This window comes from Lacerta agilis, chromosome 2 (genome assembly GCF_009819535.1).
Source record: "Lacerta agilis isolate rLacAgi1 chromosome 2, rLacAgi1.pri, whole genome shotgun sequence".
Lineage (NCBI taxonomy): Eukaryota > Metazoa > Chordata > Lepidosauria > Squamata > Lacertidae > Lacerta > Lacerta agilis.
Genome location: NC_046313.1, coordinates 39,420,767 through 39,443,234, shown reverse-complemented (window position 1 = coordinate 39,443,234; position 22,468 = coordinate 39,420,767). Strand labels below are relative to the sequence as shown.

The window sequence follows — 22,468 nt, the reverse complement described above, 5'->3', positions numbered from 1 at the left end:
ACTAGTCTGTTGTGATTGCTCACACCACAGTCCCAAGGGACTTTTGAACCCACTGTTAAGTCAACATGCTATATTCATGAAAACAATGTTTCCTCTGGCACATAGTTATTGAATGCCAGCAGGAAAAACCAAAGTACAAGCTAGCCTGACTGCTGTATTTTGATGGTTCTAAATCTGGTGGTCGGCGTTTGGGGAAGATGTACTGAAGGCAAATATGTTTGCTTCATATGCATTCAGTACAAACCAAATACTCTGTGGGGAAGAAGTAGATCTAGCAACTTGAAGCCATTTTACTTGCACCTGCATTGTGGCTGTTGGGGCCCTTGCAGCTTCTCCACTAAGGGCAAGCTTGCTGTTCTCTGCCACTTGAAAAATCCCAGTTGAGTTCGCTGGTGTTAGAGTTGCACTCCCTCAAATGCTACTGTCACCCTAAAACATGTGTTCTCCTGACAGTCTAAAGCTGAGTATGTTGCGCTTGAAACCCCCCCACACACACACACACAATCTTTTGACTGACACTGCCCTCCATCAGTGCAAGAGATGAGTTTCCAACTCAAGTTATTCTCTGTTGCAATAGGGGAATTCTTTATCTTTCATACCTTTTAAAGGACAATGAAGACTGGTTTTTCTCTGTGTATCGATCTGTTCCTTTCCTTTTCTTACCACCGTTCCTTAGAGGAGTCGGGTGCCATAGAAACTTGCTTTGGCTAAGTTGGCAAATGCACTGATGCTAGTGCTAACAAGGCTCCAGGGGCCACAAAAACTCAATCCACCCTGCATCTGATAGCGCAAGGAAATGGAGATAGCAGAGAGAGAGAGGACGGTCTACAAGTAGTGGATGTGAGCATCTCAGGTAAGCGAGAAGAACAAATGGGCAGGTGATGGGTGTATGTGAAGTCATTAGAATTTCTCCATCAGGTTTAGAGAGGCAAACTAGTTCTGGTGTGCCTTTTCCCACTCATAAAGTACCAGTACATCGCACACCCAAAGGGAAGGAAATTGCAAAGACTATAGGTATCTGTAGGAAAATGCTCTCTCTTTTAAGGGAAGGGACTATAGCTCAGTCAGTGGTAAAGTATGTGCTTTGCATGCCAAAGGTCCAAATGGCATCTCCATTTGAAAGAGGCTTCTCTGCTGGGAAGCTGCTGCCTGCCAGAATGGGTAGTGCAGGCTAGATGGACAAATAGTTTCTCATCTGCTATAAGGCAACTTCCTCAGTTCCTACAGATGGATATGGTGCTGATAATGTCAAAGTTGCAGATAGGATGGTGGAAATGCGATGTCACACTTAGGTGTTTGCTCCGTTAGCACCATTAGGTGCTTGGTGCTACTAGGTACAGTTCCTTGATTTCCCTTCATTTCACATTACCTCTCATATTTACCTGTTCTCTATCATGTCTACAAGTAAAAAACAACATGTCTGCTGTTCCCATGTTATTGCTGTTTTCTGTCTGTTCCCAGGCTTTCCTCACCAACTTCCTCTAGCAATTACCTGTTCTTTATAATGCAAAAATTACATGCTCACACAAATATGTTTCAGTCACCTTAAAAGTGCAAAATCCTCTCTGGTGTGATTTTAATAATAGCAATGTTTTCTCAAACACAACATAAAAAGATTCTTGGACAGCAATATTACTGCATTTAACAGATGTTAGAAAGCTATCAGTAAAGAACACATTTTTTACATTGACGTCTTACACAATACAGCTATGAAAAATGTGTTCAGGGGTGTATCTTGACTAATATGATATACTTTTGACTAAGAGCATCTGTACAGACAGAAAAGAGAGTTAAACTTTTTTTATTAAGATGATGATGGTGATAAATTATTTATACCCCACCCATCTGGCTGGGTTTTGTTAGCCACTTGAGTCTTTTGCAAAGACAAAAATGTAGAATACAGTATAAACATTTTCATAAACAAATGCAGATTGTGTGTGGTGTTTTGATTTGTTTTATAGACAGTTCCTGTGCATGCATCCATTTGCAACCAGGTAAGATCCTGGTAAGAAGAAATATTTTATTAGCTGATTAAGTGATCCAAGCTTTGCTAAAATATCTAATGGATCAATTCCCTGCAGGAATTTTAAATTGCCAGGAGAATTTTGACATCACAGAACGTTCTGGATTAGACATGGGGTTTAACTACTCCCTGGGATATAACTGCCCAGCCTTTTGGGGCCAATGAGCACATCTGGAATACTGAGAAAATGGGTGCCAATTGCAAAATAGCTGTGGCATAATGCAAAATGGCTGCCACACCCAGAAGAGCAGTAAAAGAAAAAGAATGGTGCAGGCATCTCCACAACTCTACCAGCTGCCCCATCATTCTGGGGGTGGGGGAGAGCACCTACATGAGCTACCACTGCATTTGTTCACAGAGAGAGCTTCTTTTGATGTCTCCTCTGCTCAAAACAGATGGGACTGTAGGTATCAAATCCTGGCTTAAGGTGGGTGAGTACATAAACACCTTTTTTTTGTACACAGTGCCAGCTCAATGTTTTGAAAATACAAGATGTTACAGAGCAGTGGTAATTTTCAATTTAAATTTAATTCAACATACTTTAAAAATCCCACTCTTATGCGGCCCTGGTTTACCAAGGCACCAGTGCCCCCACCAAGCCCTACTGCAGTGCCTACTTCAATTCTCTTTGGTGTATTTCGCTTTGGCTAGGCCTAGAGTGGGCCTGAGCACGCCCATTTGCAATAGTCAGTTTTGATTGGATGCCAGGAATAGTGGATCGTGGCTATGATTGGATGCCTCCCCTCTTTTCTGGATGCAACAGAGACTTCACTTGGAAAAGAGGGACCACTAGGCTTCGGTGAGCAAGCCATGGTGAACGTGGTACATAGAGGTTTGAGGGAACGATGTCAGAACTTGAGGCCCACCTCATGCCAGCAGCTGCAGTACTGAGCACTTGCCCAAAGTGTTGTTTTAGGCCTGATTGAAGTGACTTAAAAAAAAAAAACTGAAGAAGGGAGTTTAGTTCTTTGTTTACGCTTGAGGTAGTGCCAGGGGAGAGGGGGGACCCCCTTCGCTTGGCTGCCTTCACAGAAGCTGCTTCTCCTGTTCCGGAGCAGACAGTTGTTTGTTCACATTTTAGAAAGGGGGTGCTGGAGATGGCAGGGTGGATTTCCACCCACTGGCTTGCCTGCACAGCCCTAGCTTGAGTGCTTGCTTGCCCCCCAATGGTCACTCTTTAAAAGGGTTGCTGGAATCTCTGGGGCATACCTCACTTAGGACTGTTAAAAGCTGCCTTGTACCAGCTCCAGCCATTGGTATATCTGGCTCAGTATTGTCTACAGTCATACCTCGGGTTACGTCCACTTCGGGTTACGTTTTTTTGAGTTACATACTCCGGTACCCCGGAAGTGTTTTTCGCCGCGTATGCGCAGAAGCGGTCTGTGCATGCGCAAAGCGCGAAATCTCGCTTCCGTGTATGTGCAATATTACCGTTTGGGTTACGTACTTTTCAGGTTACAAACGGCACCCCGGAACCAATTAAGTACCGTGTTTCTCATAAAATAAGACACCGTCTTATATTTATTTTACTTAAGAAAATAAGCTTATGGCTTATTTTCGGGGGTGTCTTATTTTTTTTTAATTAAGTACTGTATAGTTCTGGGCACCTGCCTCCTCTTGCCGCGGCCGGTGTTGCTGCTGCTTGGTCCAGCTGTCTTGGGGCGGGCACACGGCCCTGCTTGGCGCCGACCCGGCAGGCCACCTCCTCCTCCTGCTGACTCCCGGAGGCTCGGGGCGGTGGGCGCCGACCTGGCAAGCCTCCTCCTCTTCCTGCTGCGGCTTGGCGCCCGGAACTGGCTGTTGGTGCTGCTGCTGAAGTACTGGCAAAGTGCCCAGCAGCGCCATGCGGAGCACCCTGAGCCGCGACAGGAGGAGGAGGAAGCGGCTTGCCGGGTCGGCGCCCAGCAGCGCTGCACGGAGCGCCCCAAAACGCGGCGGCAGGAGGGCGAGGAGGCGGCTTGCCGGGTCGGCGCCCAGCAGCGCCGCACGGAGCGCCCCAAGACGCGCCGGCAGGAGGGCGAGGAGGCGGCTTGCCGGGTTGGCGCCCAGCAGCGCCGCACGGAGCGCCCCAAGACGCGGCGGCAGGAGGGCGAGGAGGCGGCTTGCCGGGTCGGCGCCCAGCAGCGCGTAACGGAGCGCCCCGAGACGCGCCGGCAGGAGGGCGAGGAGGCGGCTTGCCGGGTCGGCGCCCAGCAGCGCCGCACGGAGCGCCCCGAGCCGCGGCGGCAGGAGGGGGAGGAGGCGGCTTGCCGGGTCGGCGCCCAGCAGCGCCGCACGGAGCGCCCCGAGACGCGGCGGCAGGAGGGGGAGGAGGCGGCTTGCCGGGTCGGCGCCCAGCAGCGCCGCACGGAGCGCCCCGAGCCGCGGCGGCAGGAGGGGGAGGAGGCGGCTTGCCGGGTCGGCGCCCAGCAGCGCGTAACGGAGCGCCCCGAGCCTCCGGAAGCCAGCAGGAGGAGGAGGCGGCTCTTGCTGCGTCCCGCTGGCACGTGGCTCCAGGCGGCTTATTTTCGGGGTATGTCTTATATTTTTGGATTGCTTCAAAATCCTGCCATGGCTTATATTATAGGCACGTCTTATATTATGAGAAACACGGTATGTAACCCGAGGTACCACTGTACTATGCTGTTTGGCTGTGGTTTCACACTGAGGACATTTTCATCCCTTACCTGGAGATGCCAGGGAATGAACCTGAGACCTTCTGCATTCAAAGTAGATGCCTGCCATTGAGCTATGGCCCATCCCCATTTGTTTGCCCTTCCTCCCTGTGAAAGTGGTATGTTACTGGGTTCAGGATCTCTCCTTCGTTTTCACCAGTTGACCGGTGTGTGTGTGTTTTCAGAAGAATGAAGGCAGCCATGTGCCTCCTCCGCCCTGAACTTACCTGAAATCTATTCACGCAGTATAGCTTCACATGAAAACTTCTCTTTCACAAGCATGATCTTTACACAAGGTATGTCCCAAAGCAGCATCAGGCATAGAACACATCTGTCTCAATGAACTAAAAAATAATAATAAATACAGATACATTGCTCTTTAGTGCCAACCCAAATCTGTGGTGTGGAGCCATATGGATCTTTGTGATCTTTACAAGGACACACACACACACACACACACACACACACACCCAAGAAAAACCTATAGACATAGAATTTGTAGGTGTGGACTCAGATTTGATTGTGGTTTGGAGCAGATGAGAAAATAATAAGAATTGAATAATCTGTGGCATGGGATGTGCTGGATCTCTGATTCTTACATTTCAGTCCATTGAGACAAATGTGATCTGTGATTTGACAGTGCTTGGTGAACATCAAGTATAAAAACCATGCCAAAGTACTTCAGTCTCCCTAGTGTCTAGGTAATTCAGTACAAACTCACTTTTTTGGTGGCAAAGAAGGTTTCTGGAATATGCTTGGCTGTTTACATACCCATGTTACAAACATTTTTTGATTAGTCTTCTCTGCACAATTTTTTGGTTGTGTCTCTTCTGCTCTTTTAGATGTGACAGACATTTTGTGATGTGTCATGCCCGACAATAGCCGCTTTGGATATGCCACATGCTGCATGGCAGCTATTTTGCAACTGCTACCCACATCCCTTTATAAAAATTACAAATGTGTCCTGAAGTTCAAAAAGGTTGGCAACCCCTGGGTGTTCACCCTCCCAGGGTGACAACAAAACAGCAGCAGAAGGTATTAGAAATATATTAAACAATAAGATGAAGCAGCAACAACAACAACAACAGTAAATAACATTAAAAACAACACCAGAAGATAAACTCATTCACTGGATTATTTTTTTACAGTTTTTTCTCAAAGCCAGCAAAGTGCTAGAGAGGATATGTCAGACACAGGGTGCTGTGAAAAGATTGTGCAAGTGTTTTCACAGATGCCACCACAGAGAAGGCCCTGTCCCTGATAATTATTCAGTTAATTTATATACAGTTATGATGTTCTGAAATGAAACATCAAGATCTATAGGGCGGTACTGATCTGAATTAACACTATATATTTCTAAACAAAAAATTCAGCAAGCTCCATGGGGATGACCCAGAGACTGTCCAGAAGGCTCTTGCCCTGAGATAGAGCAACGGTTTTGTTGGGGGCCTCTCTTGCTGCCTAGGTTGTCTAATTATGTTTCTCTCTCAGCATATCTCATCCCAGACCATCACTGCAACATCGTATCATCAAAGTGGGAACATGTCTGCCCAGGTAGGGATTTTTTCATATGAGAGGTTACTGATGAACTTGGGATATATTTCAAGAAAATGCTTACAATTGGTCTCAGTAGCCTTTTGAGGAGCATAAAGTATTAGCCTTGAGAAGCCCATTCCTGGCCACCTGTGTGACAAAACACCAAAGAATCCAAATGGCTGAGAAAGCCGGAAGGGGGAAGAGCATCAATTTGGAAAGAAACTGGCAGGTGCAACGTATTGGGGGGGGGAGGGCAGGGGGTAAGGAAACCAGCATATCCCTCATACATTTCCCCATCTGATCCTTTGACTTGGACATTTTTGTAGGTGGTGAAGAAGAAGAGTCTTGGAAGTGTTAAGTGTCCACAGAAGTTCTTCCTGTGCTCTCTCAGGGCTCTGTCCATGCCTGGCCGCCAGTACCAAGCCTTGCCTAGTGTCTTTCTTGGTGACTATGATGCCAGCACCCGCTACACCAGCACCAAGAATACCAAGATGCCTCATTCAGTGAGTGAGTGAGTGACATGACCCGTCCCCCAAGTCTCTCCTCTGTCCTTCATCAGGCTACCCTGTTTGTTGGTATTTACTATCAGGGTCAATTTCTACTCTCCTTACCTTACTAGTCATGCACACCCTATTCCGGACCCTGCTGCCAACATTTGCTGGGCAAGTTGCCTAGAGTAACAATATGGCTCTGCTTTAATCTGGAGGCACAAGTTAGGGCCACAGTTGCTCTTGTAAAGCTGTACAAATCCCTTGGCATCCCTGCATCTCAAAAGATCCACTTGCCACCTGTTGAACTCAACAGCTGGCCAACTGCACCAGCTGGACCAGGTCAACCTTTGACACTCAGCTGCTCTTCCTCATACTGCAGATGTATTTAGGCTCAGTGGACTGGGCCTGCCTGTGTACCTGCTTTCTCCACCAGTCCTCATCTGTAAATAGTTCATGACTAACAACTTTCCCAGCCCTTTCCCCCCATATGCTACTTTGCTACGAAAGCCCACCTTTTCCCTTAAGAACCTTACAGCCGCTGCAGATAGTTGTTGACAATCCCCATCCACCATCAACCTTCCAACTTTAACTTTTACACAAGAAGGTACTTCCCACAAATTAAAAACTTGTATGCTTCATGCAGCAAGCACACCCAGAACACAAGATTCTTGGCCTCAACTCATATATTTCAACTTTTATTCCATGGGCCAGAAATAATGGCATGCAGCAGTGCTCACCAAATCCACTACCTGGTTCAATTTTATCCCCGTGTCCCACTATGAGAAAGGAAAATATAAAGACAGGGTCGAAAGATCCTGCTTACTTAAGAGAACAATGGCTGTTTCCTATTACCCTTTTACTTGTATAGGGGTGTGGCAGAACACTGTCAGAATAATTCCCTCATTTCTAATGTGTGGGTCTAAATATATGAGTGAGATAAGAGCACAAGAAAGGAAATTCCATGCTCAGAAAACTGTTAACGAAGTAACAAATTAGAGACTAATTCACTTTATTGCCACCTACTTAGTACAGGCCAGTGACTTTCTTCTTGTCACTATTGTGCCAAGCATTTTTTAGTGTAGGACTCGGCAATGGTCTTTTACATCTCTAGGAAAGGTGTTCACGCATATGTGTAGCAGTGCATTCTTGACTGGGTCAAGTCTTATCTCCCATATCACCCTAGAGGGCTGTGAGCCAGCTTGAGCCAGAATTCACAGTGGCTGGCGAAGCACTAAGGCCTGTAGCTGACTCAGCTACCAGGCCCCGAAATGAATAGTGTCGTATCATGTCAGAGGTGTAGTACGTCTGACTTGAAAGTGGACCTCACTAGAAGTCAGATCATGGCTTGATTAGGGCAAGGGAAACGAGGACTGCGCTAGCAGCCTAGATGATGCCAGATCAAAACAAATGTAGCGGCGAGAAGGAAAGGCAGGTGCTTTCCTCAGTTTCCTCTTGGTGCAACACATGTGCATGTACACACATGGGAACACATAACCACACACACACTCACTAACAAAGTGTGTGTTGGCTCTTTTGAGACAATTATCCAGGATAATCTTTATGCAGATTACGGGGATCCGATGGAGGGAGCAGATTGGACGCCTGTGTTTATTAAAATATGGATTTTGATCCCTGTGTGGAGAGAGTGAGGCTGTGCGGGGGAGAGGGTGGCACTGAGCCGGCGAGGGGGTGCTTACTGCTGTAGTTCTGTATAAATCACTAAGAGCAGCGGGCATCAGGGCTGTCAGATTGGCCAGAGGGCAGGGAAAGTGCACAGCGCAGACAGGTCCTATACCACCAACTCAAGGGGATAAACAGCTTTTTCGCTGGGGGAAGGAACCTATTTTGAGCAGTACTTACAGGAGGGGTGTTTCACAATGACAACAGTAGAAGCCAAAACTGAAGAGGAGGAGAAAAAGGAGCCAGATTCAGCACCGGCTCCAGCTCCAGAGGCAGCACCAGCATCCAACCCATCAAGCGGGGTAAGGTTGGCCTGGACATGGTGTGATGGACTGCAAATAGAGGTCTTCATCCAGTTTTTCCACTTCTGTGGGACTTAGAATGTCTGTGGCAGCCGTTGAGTTTGGGCTCAGGGGTGGGGGAGCAGGCTGGGGGAGTGGCATTTATCCAAAAATAGCATTGGCTGATAGAAGTGAAAGGAGTAGGAGTCATTTATGGACAGGTGGGACCCACAATTAACTGGATACCGTTTGAAAAGAAAATGCGTCACACATTCTGTGCTGGTAGCATTCTGACATGTCCATTTCTGATGGCTCTCTCCCACTCCTTTCATTTGGTGCTCAGGTGTTAACCTTCTCTCCTTTATTAGTTTTCTCATTATGTTCTGCCCTTTCCCTCCACATCTAATCGTCATTCTTAGTTGGTTGTGTGCAGTGGGGCACTTTCTTCTAGTTATGGTTTTCTGTGGGAATACATTGCTAGCTTCTATTTGTCTATAACCCCTGTGTGTTTCTGTCATCAATGGCCTTGCTTTCTTGTGTGACGTTGATTCATGTTTTCATGAGCATTACTCAATAACTCTTTCCTTCAGTGACTTCACTTTATGGATTGGTAGATTTCTGACCGCATTTAAATGTGAGAACTAATGATATAAAGTTGATATAATTGAAAAACACTAGAATATGAACATGTATTTTTTTTCAGCTATTTGTCATGGCGATTACATGCCAATGCATGTACAAACACAAAATCCTTTTATCAACAAGCTGTGTAAAAGTTAAAGAAAAAATGCTGTCAAAGAGATACCCAGCTTGATGGGGTAGCAGTTCTGCACAACGAAGTCTAGATTCTTTGTTTCTTGGGACCTTTCTAGTCATATGGTACTTCACAGGCTAAAGCAGTAGTGGGAAACCTGTGGCCCTCCAGCTCTTGCTGAACTACAGCTCTCATGATTCCTGAGATGGGAATGCTGGCTGGGGATGATGGAAGTTGGGGTCCAACATCTGGAGGGCCATAGGTTCCCCACCCTTGGTTCAAAGCAAGGCCATATTCTGAGATACAGGAACACAAGAAGCACCAATTCAACAGGAAAACATCTTGTGGAAACGAGGGATTCTGAACAAGATTAAAGGGTTATAGTAGAAACACAAATTCTACTTTTGAACATTTAGGGCAACATGGTAGCAAAACAGAGGACAAATGCAATATCTGGTTGGGTAAGAAACATGGCACTACGAGGCTCCTGAGAATAATATTCTCACCATTCTTTCACCCTTCATTTTGAAGGATGTTGAAAATTCAAGAGTGTTGGGGGGGGGGGGAAACAGCTGTGGTTTTTAGATTAAAAAATAAATGGGCCTGATAGTTGAGCTGAATGAAGAGTCTTTGCTAAGAGTGGTTGGGGGGAAAATATGAGGCAGACTGTTTAGGGAAGAGATGTTAGTCTCTCCTCAGTGGTCACTTGAGCCTTGAAGTCTGAGATGGTTAAAAAAAAAAAAAAGCCTAGCTGGGCAACATTTATTCATTTGAATCACACTGCCAGACGTAATGACTAACCTCACATATAAATAAGCATATCTTTGTAGCCAAATGCCTCCATTGAGTTTAATTTTTCAGTTAGTGCAGCAAGAGGACCAGACCACACGGTTAGAAAGGAGATTAATGCCTTAATTCTGAACACTTGCTGGCTTCGCTCCAGTGCTGACTGATATTCCTCCCCCCCCCCCCCATATCTATCACTTCCTCTACAGTTTGGCCTCAATCCTCTTTGTATCAGCTTAACCCTGCCAATTCTTAGTTGCTGATTTCCAATAGGAAATCTCTTTGCCCTCTCATGTCTGGTTTCTAAGGTACCCTGGGTGTTTTTTTCTAACCCAAGCATACCTCAGGTTTCCTAGGGCTGGGTGTCTTTCTTTCAAAGCTAATGTCCAGAACAAACACCAGCAACAGGGTGGGCTAGAGGAGTTGCCTTCCAACTCTATGATTCTATGTGTATTGCTTCCAGTTTCACCAATCTGACCCCTGCCACCTGACCCCTACGGCTAAGATGTTATTGACTACTCCCCCAACCCTAGAATTTTCATCTTTGTGTATTGTGAACAGTGGTACATCGCAAGACGAATGCCTCGCTAGATGAAAAACTCGCTAGACGAAAGGCATTCGCTAACGAAAGGGTGACTCGCAAGACAAAGTTTCCTATGGCCGTGACTCGCAAAACGAAAACGTTTTGCAGTTTCCCCCCCATCAGACCGTGCTTCGCAAGACGCAATTTCCGCTATACGACAGCACTCGTGGAACGAATTAATTTCATCTTGCGAGGCACCACTGTATTGTGCATTCATCTTCCACAATCACCCCTCCCTCCCTCTATATACTGTGACCTTGTTATATATATGATACCTGAGGCCTTCCTGCCCTAAGCAACTCCCCTGTTGCATCCAAACACTGTTCCATTTTTTTTCTTCCTTAACGTTGTAGTTGGATCTTTATCCTTCCCCACTTTTCCCTAGTCAATGCTGGAAAGTTATTGGAGCAAGTGAAGCCAGGAGCTAGAAAGGTGCCAGGACACCTCAGCTTGACATTGATCCATTTCTTATCGCTTCACATTTCTGTGTTGTGTAAATGTCCACCTTTGTGGATGACTTCCCCGCTCAAATGATAGCTTATAGATTTGGAAGAAAACATCCCTTACTCTATATGATGGAGAAGGGCAAGTTGTTGTTGTTGTTGTTGTTGTTGTTGTTGTTGTTGTTGTTGTTGTTATTTTGTTTCATACCCATCTGATTGGGTTTCCCCAGCCAGTCCAGCATATATAAAAACATAAAAAACCTTACTTCTAGTAATACCATCCCTTCTTCAGTATATCTGATGCCTGCATAGTCGGTAAACAATTAGACAATCACATGGACAACTTTGCAAATTTACCGGTACTTCTTTGTTCTGTCTGCTCCCCCAAATGAGTAACCCTCCTTGACACAGAAAAGGCCTACTGTACCTCTTGGAGTCTGAATCTTATATATTGGCTTATCTTTGCCTTGAGAACCTCTTGACCCACTTATCCGTGAACTGGTAAATAATGCTTCCGCAGCTGTACAATGCAGTCAGATATTGGTTGAATTATTTTGTGAAATTGTGGGAGGATGTGGTGAATTCAGTTTCTCTGTCTCAGAATAGGGAAGAACAAAGGTTGATTTTATTACCAGTATGGAAAGAAGGATAATAGGCTGCAGTGTTTCCTTGAATCAGTGCTCTCGGGTTTGGAAGAGCAAGTGGGGAATAGACCAATTTAAGATGCAGAGGTTACATGCCTACCAAGCGGTCTTGAGTGTTTGTGGTAATGATTTATAAACAAGCAATGGATGTTGTCTTCCACACACTTATATGTAGATGATTTTACATCCACCTGCAGTTATTTCCCATCTACCTGCTTTCTGTGTGTTGAGTGTACAATGCAATGGAAAAATTACTATTTGATACAATACTGTATGGGGAGAGAAATATAAATAGGGCACAATGCGAGAATCAAATAGCAACACTCTTTTTTTACAGCTAAAAAGGGGTTATGAATAAGTATTTGTAGATAGCTGTAATAGAGACAAAAGTGTGTTGCTGCCAACCCTAGAAATAAGGGGTTTGGTGATTGTTACGGTATATGTTGCCAGATGACTTAGAAAAATGACCACAATTGTCTGGCTCTTTCAGTAATAGTATATTCTGCATATGGAACTCATTATAGTTTTATGCTGTTTTAAATTATTTATGCTCGTGCTTATTTGATGCACCTGATCCTATCATCATACTCCAAGAAATCACAGTGCTGTATCAATCTGTACTGTATTACACTTGTACCGGTGTACCGCCATTCGTTGAGCCAGTGTGCGACGATGAATGTTCATGAACATTCTGTCGAGATATTTGACGGCCAGCTTTTCTAATGGAAAACCTTTTATACATAGAGGGTCCAGGGATGGGAATAGCTTGGGAGAAACAGATTGAGGGCTGGAAAGAGAGCCCAGGAGGTAGGAAAGATTTGGGGTGCCCTGAGTCAAGGTAGTTGAAGGAGAGGAACAAAGTAGGCAATGGGCTAAGAAAGGGGAGCCTGAAGAAAGGAGAAGTGGAAAAAAGGAGACAGCTTCAGGGGGGGGGGAAATAATCTGAGGCAATTTCACATATTGATTTGGACTCATGCTACAATTCTTTCGGTGCAGGTTTTCAGATACTTTGGAATATTATTTATTTGAGTTGATGCAATTAGTTTGTAGACAATGCGAAGCATATATGCAAACACACATATACTCATCTTTTATTCAACAAGTGCAAATGTGGAATGTTTCCTGGTGTGACAAGACAGTCACAGTTACAGGTTGATTGTGTGCTGTTGTTCATGGATAAGCAGCAGGATTGCTGTGGTGCATCAGACTTTGAAACTTTAAAAGGTGTGAGGTGGTGGAGGATTCCAGGACCTTCCATTCCATTTGCACTTCCACTGACATTCCCTTGCCTTGCAAAGCTATGAAGTTGCGTTTTTATGGCTCCGGCTGTTTGAGGATTTCCTTTTCCCTGTTTACTATTTTTCCTTACATTCTGTTGTATTTTTGCAAATCTTGGAGCTTCTCCAAACCTGCTGACACCTTCACCTTATACATGGGCATTTTGGCTACATAAACAATGTCACTCCCAGCCTGAACACTGGAAATAAAAGGAATGATGTGCTTGTACAAATAATGTTTTCAATAGTACATTATATAATTTGTTTGGGTTCATTTTGGATAATTTATTTCGTGTTTGTGCCTGCTCTCTCGGATTAGGAGCTGGCTACCAGGGCTCCATTGGGACATGTTCAAGAATACCAACTAAGGACTACTATTGCCAGGAGAAAGAGGCTGCAGCTGCCTAATTGCTCCACTGTGGCCAGCTACACTATCACAACAAGTCACACAACAGAGGGTGCTGATCGTAGGGAGTTCTGTCTTCTCCTTTTTATTCCTAGGCTCTGTGATGTAACCCCAAAATAGTCCCCCAAAATATTAAGCACAGGCTGCTTCACTATACAGCAGTTCAATATATAGCTGCACTCCCCTTCTTAACTCAAACTCTGTGTAATGTTTTTTGCTATTCTTCGTACTGTGTCTAGGAAATAATTTTTCTTTTTTAATCTTTAAAAAAGCAAGCAGCTGTGTTGTATCCTGGTAGTGTATCCAGCAGCATTTTTTAAAGTTAAGAACAAAGCATGCATTTGCAGACACTTCATTGTGAAAAGAAAAAGTCCTAAAAGGAAATTGTATAGATTTTAACCCATTAATTTTTTTTAGTCTTTGTAAAAGGCTATGGTCTTCCTCATATTCTGCTGGCAGCCCTCAAGTTATATCTAGAAGATGAAAGAGAAGGCCTGTTAAAGCAAGCACATCTGAAAGACTGTTCCAACCCCCCCCCAACCTCCACACTGCACCAAACCTCAATAATTTCTTACAATGTAACAGAACAGCAAAAACATACCTGGGTGAGATCAATGGCTTTCCAACCATGTGGTTTCTCTGAAGTGAATGTTGGCATTATTCCCACATAGATAGTGAAATAAATTTTCTTTGAACCTAAAACCCAATTTGCATTTTAATATGAAAATCTAATGTTCTAATGAAAAAATTATTTCTGACGAAAAGGAAAAGGTAACTTGTGTCAGCCTATAAAAAATTCCAAAATCCATATTATGGCAATACTTTTATTAGGCCAACACAAAATAATATACAAATTTATGGAGCCAATTATGATTTGGTTTTTAAAAAAAAAAAAAAAAAAAAAAACCAATGGGGTGCATGGATTGGCAAAAAAACAACAACTGGGCAAATAATGAAAATTGTGTTTGTGGATTCCATTAAAGACCTGCTGTCTTTCCCGATAATTCAAACACTGTACAAAATGAAACTTAGCTCCATATAGTATAATAGTTAAATCACATTTAACAGTTAAAAAACTGAGCTGTGAATACCCCAATTCAAACTTCAGATCAGCCTTGAACTCACAAGATGGATAAAAGGCAAATGGAAGATTTCACACTTTTAAAAAATAAATAAATCTCAAACCTGCACATCCAATTCTATCATTTCTAAAGGATGAAATCCACAGACCTATGATAATTATTATTTGAAGGATAGGGGGTGGGGAAACCTAGCTTTCTGATGAAATAAGGGGTGTCATTTGACTATATCAATGAGAACAATAAAAAGTGACTTGTCTGAATAAAAGCATTCCAAGAGAGGCTGTAGGAACAGCTTAGAAATCTGGTATGAGGAGGCAAATGATAATCAGGGACTGAGAATGGCTAGAAATGTGTTCAGCAGCAGGGCTTTTTTCAGTCGGAACTCACCGGAACTCCACTCCAGCATCTCTCAGGTGGGCGCCATTGCCATTGTAAGAGAACAAGGGCATGACTTCCAACATTTCTCCGATGAAAATGGGGATGTCACATTCCATAATGATAATTTTACTATTTATACCCCACACATCTTACTGTGTTGCCCCAGCCACTCTGGGCAGCCTCCAACATATATAAAAACATAATAAAACATTAAACATTTTTTAAAAAAACCTTCCCTATACAGGATTTCCTTCAGACGGTTCAGGGGTCGGATAGCTCCATACCGTCCAATATTTCTCCAATGAAAATAGGGACCTCCTAAGGAAAAGTGGGACATTCCGGGATCAAATCAGAAACCAGACGGCTTTTCTAAACCAGGGACATCCCTGGAAAATAGGGACACTTGGAGGGTCTGCAAGGGAGGCATTCATGGTGAGTTCCGGCACTTCTTTTTGTAGAAAAATAGCACTATTTAGCAGTGTTGGGAATTAAGTAATTGAAGCAGCTGCATGGGGAGGTGGGTGGATTCTCCATTGTTCAGAGTTGCTTTAGTCAGACACAGCTGGCTTAGTTCAGCTCTTATGCACCACAGCAAGTTGGGGCTTTATGCTCCTTTTTAGCCTGAACATATTGGTGACTGAGGAGGCAGCTTCACACATTATGTTCCTTTGTAGGTCTTGTGTGTGTAGGAAATTAGATGTGCCTCATCTGTGTCAGTTCCATTACCTGCACATGTGGTAAGCAGCCCCAGTTGACTGTGGGTTCTTGCAGCAAGTGCACACCTTGAAAGATACATGGCTGTATTAGACATACAAGACAAGCAGTGTTCTACAAAAAAGTTAAAGCCATGCTGGAAATTTGTCACGTGTGGAGTGTGCTTGAGAGGCCTTGTGTCATTGTGTGCTCCGAGGAGCAGTCCGTCAACAAGACAATGTCAGTCTAGGTATATGATCCTAAGGAGAGTTGTTAACTGCAAGGATACTTATCTCACAGTGCAGATGGTCCATAACATAATCTTAGGCTTTAGCCTAGTGGCTACAAAAAAACCCCTTGTTTTCAGACTTTTAACAAAGTGACTGTCAAACATAGGGCCAAGGTGCCTTTGGCTCCCCCAATAAATTATTTGAGGGGGCTGCCCCTCTCCAAAGTGGAGAATCAGCCAGCATAATGGGGTAAATTAAGGAATGAGGAAACTTTTGCCAAACTAAGCAGATCTGGAAACAGAAATCAGCATTACTGTATACTGAATGTGATGTGAGTGTAGTTGGGTCCAAAAACATACACTTCAAACATCAAAAGCCAGGGTAAAGAGGCGCTTGCAGAGCTCTTGTAAGGATTATTGAGATGATATGTGTGAACTGCTTTGTACACTCAAAATACACTATATAAATGCTAAGTACTGTTACTGGTAATGCCTGTCTTATGCCTACACATCCCTGTACGTAAAATGTACAGAAAGCTGTGTAACTTCCTGACTGGTTAAGTTCAATAAGACAGAGGAAGCTGCATTCTCCACTTTCCCCACAAACAATCCAGCTCTGACAAATGAAGATAGGATCCACAGAGGAAGACACCGCAGAACTGTTTGTAATCCAGCACCATATAAGACCCATTGGAGGCATGTGTGTGTCTCTCACCTACCTGCGGCAGTTCCTGCTGAGTGCTTTGGCAAAAATTAAGAAACAACACAGCTTTGCTCCTCATGTTGCTGATGAAAGCCAGCCAGAGGGGAGGACCCACAAGGGCACAGGACAGATGATGTCAGGCCCTGTTTATTTGTTGTCCTTGTTTTGCAGTCGGGTTCCCCAGAACAAGAAGGATTCTTCAGTCTGCTGACCCATGTACAGGGAGGGCGCATGGATGAGCAACGATGCAACATTCAGATTGTTCACAACAAGAGCGGCTCAGACACTGAGAAGAGTGAGTTAACCAAGGCTGGGTGAGAGGGGCAAGTAAGGGGGCAAGTTCAGGTCAGTGGGCACATTTTTGCAAAAGCTAGCACAGCTCTTGGTTCTTAATACCAAAGCCTAGGTGAAGTCCATCTCTCATTGGAGGCCTTTTTCTCATAAAGCTGCTGACCCCAGTCCTCAGATTTTGGTAATATGTGAAGAACTGTTATGGACCTGCTTGGGAAATTCTATTAGGTCATAAAGTCTTCCAATGCATTTGTTGATAATAGGTACAAAGCTAGCTGAAAGCATCTTTGCACAATGAAGTAAAAATGAGAGAGAGATTGATTCAGGGTAGGACTCTGATATCTAGTAGTCCTACTTATGCAAGCCAACACAAGGACTTCTTCTACCACAACTGGGCTTCCATCCCCCCCCCCAAAAAAAACAAATTGGTTCTGTGTGGCTTGGGGAAAACCCCAGCACAGTGCATGAGGAGAGGAGAGGGGGGATTGTTCTCCTGGCAAGCTGAAAAGCTTGCGCTCATGGGACAATTGTCATAGTACTATGCTAAATTTCTCCCTCAGTTTGCATTTAGGGGTGAAGCTGTCTTTGCACTTTTCAAAAGAATACGCAGAGCAAAAAGCAACCATCTTTTGGAATTTATACTTCTCCAAATATTGTAATGCAGCTCTCCAGCCAAGTAACATGTACCCAAAAAATGCATATTTAGGGTAGTCTTATTTCAAAAAGTAAAAACCAGGACACCCCAAAAGCGGTTGAACTTGTTTAAGGAAAGCCCCCAAATTGTTGAGCTTTTGTGGGTTAAAAAAAAAAACATGCCTAAGATCTAGGATAAAGCGCCACCTTTTGGAAATTCCCCCAGATGTCGATTCCACCTTTGAAATCCCGGATGTATGGCAGCTGTAGCTTAAAGTGTCCATAAAATGCATATATATATATATATATCAGATAAAAATTCATATTAGGGGAAATTGTTTTGTGAAAAATTGTATAGTAGGCATAAGTGTAATACCGGGTAAATGAGCAACTGAGAGAAACCAAAACTGACACATCTACCCACCCCCAGCTCTGCGTCAGGAAAGCTGACTCCACAGAGAACTCTTGTGCTAATGGGAGGGTGCTCTTTCTGCTGGAATCTGATACCAAATACTGACTGCTAGAAGTCCATGATTCCTAAGGGAGGCAAGATCAGTTCTAGTACTGTATGCCTTTCCCTAATCCCCTTTTCTATTTCTTGGGCAGAGAACAGCCCCAGCCCACCCCCAGAGATGGACAACTTCATGGATATGCTGGCGCATACGCAGAGCCGGCGGATGGACGATCAGCGGGTCAGCTTCAACTACCTCCCAGGCTTCCAAAACACTGACCGTAATGCCAGCAACAAACCGGCCTCTGGAGCCACCAAGGTGAGAGGGAGATGGGAAAGCAGTGGGCAGGGCAGGGAGACTTTGGGTTCTATCTTGGCTTAGACATGCTTAGAGCAGAACCATTAAGTCCCAGTTAATGGGACTAACGTAACTCCCGCATGTCTAAGTCTAGGTCCAGTTCCAAAAGTTACCTGCACAGTATAACTGTAGCACAGCTGGAAATGCACCTAAGTCAGGCTATGTCACAGTCACAGCCTGTTTCTGCACGCTCCGAGGCTGGAAACAAGCAATAGGAGTTGTAGAGGCACTGTGGCTCATCGGGCTTGATGTACTTTTAAAAAATGTTTGCCCTGTCTTTCCACTCTAAAAGGTGACTTACATAAACAATTCACGCCAATAACTAAAAACCATATCAAATATTGAACAATAACAGAAACGGAGAACAAGCTGAAATGGCAAAATAATGCAAATAATAGCAGTAAAAATCCTGAAAAGACATCACAGTGAAAACAAAATGCGAACATTTCACCGGCAACATACCACCATCAAAGTTCATGTTTTGTTGTGCACGCATTACAAAAACCTGCAAAATACATTTACTGGAGATGAAAGTTGGAGGAGGATGAATACCAAGAACTATAATGCATTCAATACCCTGAAAAGCAGCATTGTCTGTCTCCTGATAAACATCAGTTTCATCTGTGCCACCACCATGATTTTCACTTAAAAGATTCTACCTACTAGAGGGCAGTATCACTTGTTCTCTCAGGACACTGCACACCAGCAGAAAACTTACCTTTTATTACTAAAATTGTTTGCATCACAGTTTCTTAAAGCTAAACTGATGCTTAATGCTCAACTAGTAACTATTGTCTGTTAACAAGAATTTCTGCTAGTTCCCACATTCACTTGCAGCAACAAATAGGATTCACTTACTGTATTACCATCTCTACACAGAGCAGTAGGAAGGAGTTGACACAAAGTTGATATCATCATAATTTATTTTGCATGTCTGCATACTAAGAGGCTTTTGATTTTTGTTTGTTTGTTTGTTTCCACATTAATAGCATTCACACTTGACACAAGTAACTCAAGATTTTAATGTGAAAAAGCAGATACGCATGCATACACCCACATACAGTTATGCTCTATTTTTCTCTCAATGCCACCTTAATTCTATTTATATCTACAAAATTGCAACTTACAGCAAATGTATTTCTGCTTGCATATACTATAATCATCATTTACTTTTGTTACCCGCCCTTCACCATAAAGTCCCAGGGCAGGTTCCATTAAAAAAAGAGTACAATAAAATAAAACAGCCCACCCCAAGTGCCATACAATGCAATATGTACATATCAACAAAACAGACGGTATATGGGGAGACACTAGCAACAGTGCTTTTTTTATTTAAAAATGCTTAGGGGTACTCTCATTTTTACTCAAGAAAACCACCATTTTATTGTTCAAATCGGGAAAAATAAATACAGTAAATGGACAAAAGTACAAAGATTCACAAAATGTTTAGGGGTATGCGTACCCCTGTGTGCCCCCCCCCCAGAAAAAAGCACTGACTAGCAATACTGATTCAGCTGTCAAAGGCCAATGAGAAGATGTGCTTCTTCAATGACCATGCCAAGAAACAGTGTCTGATGCCCCCGTGTAAGGAGGAAATTCCACAATTTTGTAGCCATTATGGAAAAGGCTCTCTTGTGGGCCATTGCCCTTTGCACCTCCGAGGGAGATGTGCTATATAAGTACATTGCGGACATTAGGGGACTGGGATTAGCCATTACATAACCACTGTGGCCCCCAAGATGGGCTACTTCATGCAGTAGCTTCTCTTTCTCTTCCTTTCACCCCATCAAGCCTACTTGGTTCTATCTACTAGCCAGAGCTGCATAAACAAACACAAGGTTCTACAACACTCATTAACTGTAAATCAGTCATATTGTGCTCCTGATCTTTGAGGACTGGAGTCAGCTAACATGTCCCACTAGCAGAAGCCTGTGCAATGGGAATTTCCCTCTCCCCCTATGCACTCCCAAATTATTGGAGGGTCCAGGAGAACCTCCTAAACAGCATGCAGGGGGAGGAGAGGGAACATGGTTCCATCAGGCTAGCAGTAGTCCTTGCATGGACGGAGCAATCTCCTCAGCGCTCTGTTGAATTCCTCCATAAAAACTAAATTACCAAACCTGTTTTCAGTGTCCTTTTGCAAAGTAGCCAATCTATCACTTTCTGCCACTGAGGAAGATCAGGAACACATACCCTGCAGAGCAGAGCAGTTCCGCCTCAGAAGATGTCCCGCCATACATATCCACACAGTGTCTTTTCCCTGTGGCCCCATTAATACTCCTGAATGATGCAAGTATTAACCTTCCTTATTGAGTCTCTTTGACAGACTGTCACTAACCCTTGCCCTGCTCAGGGTGGCCTTGTGATATTCTCCTTGTTATTCAACTGATTAACTCTTTATTTCTGTTTCTTTCCTGTGTTTTCTGGCTGGAACAACATGAAGTCTTGTCTGTGCCGTACTATGTCGTGTCCACAAGAGGCATCTCCAGGATGACACTTTCTACAAAACTTGTTCATGTCCCGGGGCTAGGTTTGATTTGATGGCATGAATGTAAAGTGAATGCCAGAGAGCATTACCTAGACACATAGGGCCTCTGCAAATCTATGCACACTTCTTCTGGGCCACAGAAGGGGCATTACATATGAAGGAGCATTAGCTGAATCTAGCTACAGAGGACGGGGGGGGGGGGCAGTAAGGCATGCCCTGCCTTTTGAAAGCCCCGTGGTCCTGACATCCATGAAACAATGAAGCAAGCCTGGGAGGCAGCTTTTTAGGTGCTGGAAATGGGTCCAGAAGTTTATGAAAGGCAAAGCTTGAAAATGCCATCATTTGCCTGGATTACGGTAATTGCCCAGGGTTCAGGTAGCAGCCCCTTCCTTCCTTCCTTCCTTGGGTGCTTGGACCTAGGCACTCAATGGCCAAGCCATTCCTAGCTTGGGGCTACAATAGATGGTTTTGGCTCTCTACAGGCAGGTGGTGTCAGGTAACACTTTGAGATGCAGGTCATCAGTGAATACAGGTATGAGAAACAGCGACAGCACACACTGCATCCACTCACAGCCTCTTGGAATCTTGATGGAAGTCTGTTCAATGTTTCTGTATTTATGTGTCTGTATGTGCCTAGGGCAGCTCTATAGGAAGGGAAACACTCCCGTCCTTGGCGGCACTACCACCACTGTATTTTCTTCTTTGCAGAAATGAGTACCTCCCCAGTCCTGATCAGGGAAGGTGGCAGACAGACACCGACCTTATGCCACCAAGCACAGCACTCCGCCACTCGCCCAATAGCAACCCCTCACTGCAGTACCTGCCCTGCTCATTCTCTGTACGTGCCCTGCCAATCCAATAAAGACTCAGATGGTTTCTTCCTTGTCGGTTTCCTTAGCAGATGACCCTTAGCAGCAGGGGAGCAGGGAAACGAGAACTGCACTCTTGTCCATGAAACAACCATTGCAAACAGCGTGCTCTCGTGGTGGTAAGAGGGGAGGTAAAATTGCACTAAGTAAGTCACTCCCAACTCCTCCTAGAGTTGGAATCCTGCCTTTCCCTCTGATGAACTGAGCATAATTCACAGGTATCCTTCATGTAACAACCACTTCAATAAATTTATACCTAAATACAGTCTCACTATTTTCAAGGAGGCTCCAGTCACATACTGGCAATTTCAGATTGCACAATTAAAACCTGATTTGGACCTCTTCTGCAACAAACTAGCTTTCTGTTCCCTCCCCAACCCATCCCAAGTTAAACTTTTTGCAATAACTGACAGAAATATGCTCCAGAAAGTGTGGGATTACATTTGCTTGAAACAACACTGAACCTCCCTGCAAACAAGTCAGAATTTTCAATAAAGAGCCAACGTCTTATAACCTCCTCGCAAATTTTGTATGAAAAAATCAGGACAAATACTTAACAAACCGGTCACCTGGATACGACTCAAGTCAATGTTCCAAACCCCCTGTACCAGATGGGTAATCAGGCCTTTTCACATTAGCAGTAAATGAGCAGAAAAATTGTAGGTATTGGGGGGGGGGAGCACATAGAAGGCAAATCTTAAAATGAGTTTAATAAAGGACTGTCAGAAGTGGCCC

General features: G+C 44.2%; 1 protein-coding gene across 3 annotated transcripts; it reads left to right on the top strand.

The window, feature by feature from the left end:
- Nucleotides 1–651: 651 nt before the first annotated feature.
- PCP2 (Purkinje cell protein 2) lies at nucleotides 652–21,741 on the top strand. 3 transcript variants are annotated; one of them, XM_033139653.1, is made up of 7 exons: nucleotides 652–853; nucleotides 1,962–1,994; nucleotides 6,169–6,231; nucleotides 6,540–6,716; nucleotides 16,815–16,938; nucleotides 18,174–18,337; nucleotides 21,573–21,741. In XM_033139653.1, exons 3-7 carry the CDS (start codon nucleotides 6,220–6,222, stop codon nucleotides 21,576–21,578), a joined length of 483 nt encoding a protein of 160 aa, XP_032995544.1. In that variant the 5' UTR covers nucleotides 652–853; nucleotides 1,962–1,994; nucleotides 6,169–6,219; the 3' UTR covers nucleotides 21,579–21,741. The 3 variants fall into 3 exon arrangements, with proteins under 3 accessions (XP_032995544.1, XP_032995545.1, XP_032995543.1); XM_033139654.1 differs by lacking the exon at nucleotides 1,962–1,994; XM_033139652.1 differs by lacking the exons at nucleotides 652–853; nucleotides 1,962–1,994 and adding an exon at nucleotides 4,714–4,796.
- Nucleotides 21,742–22,468: the final 727 nt, after the last annotated feature.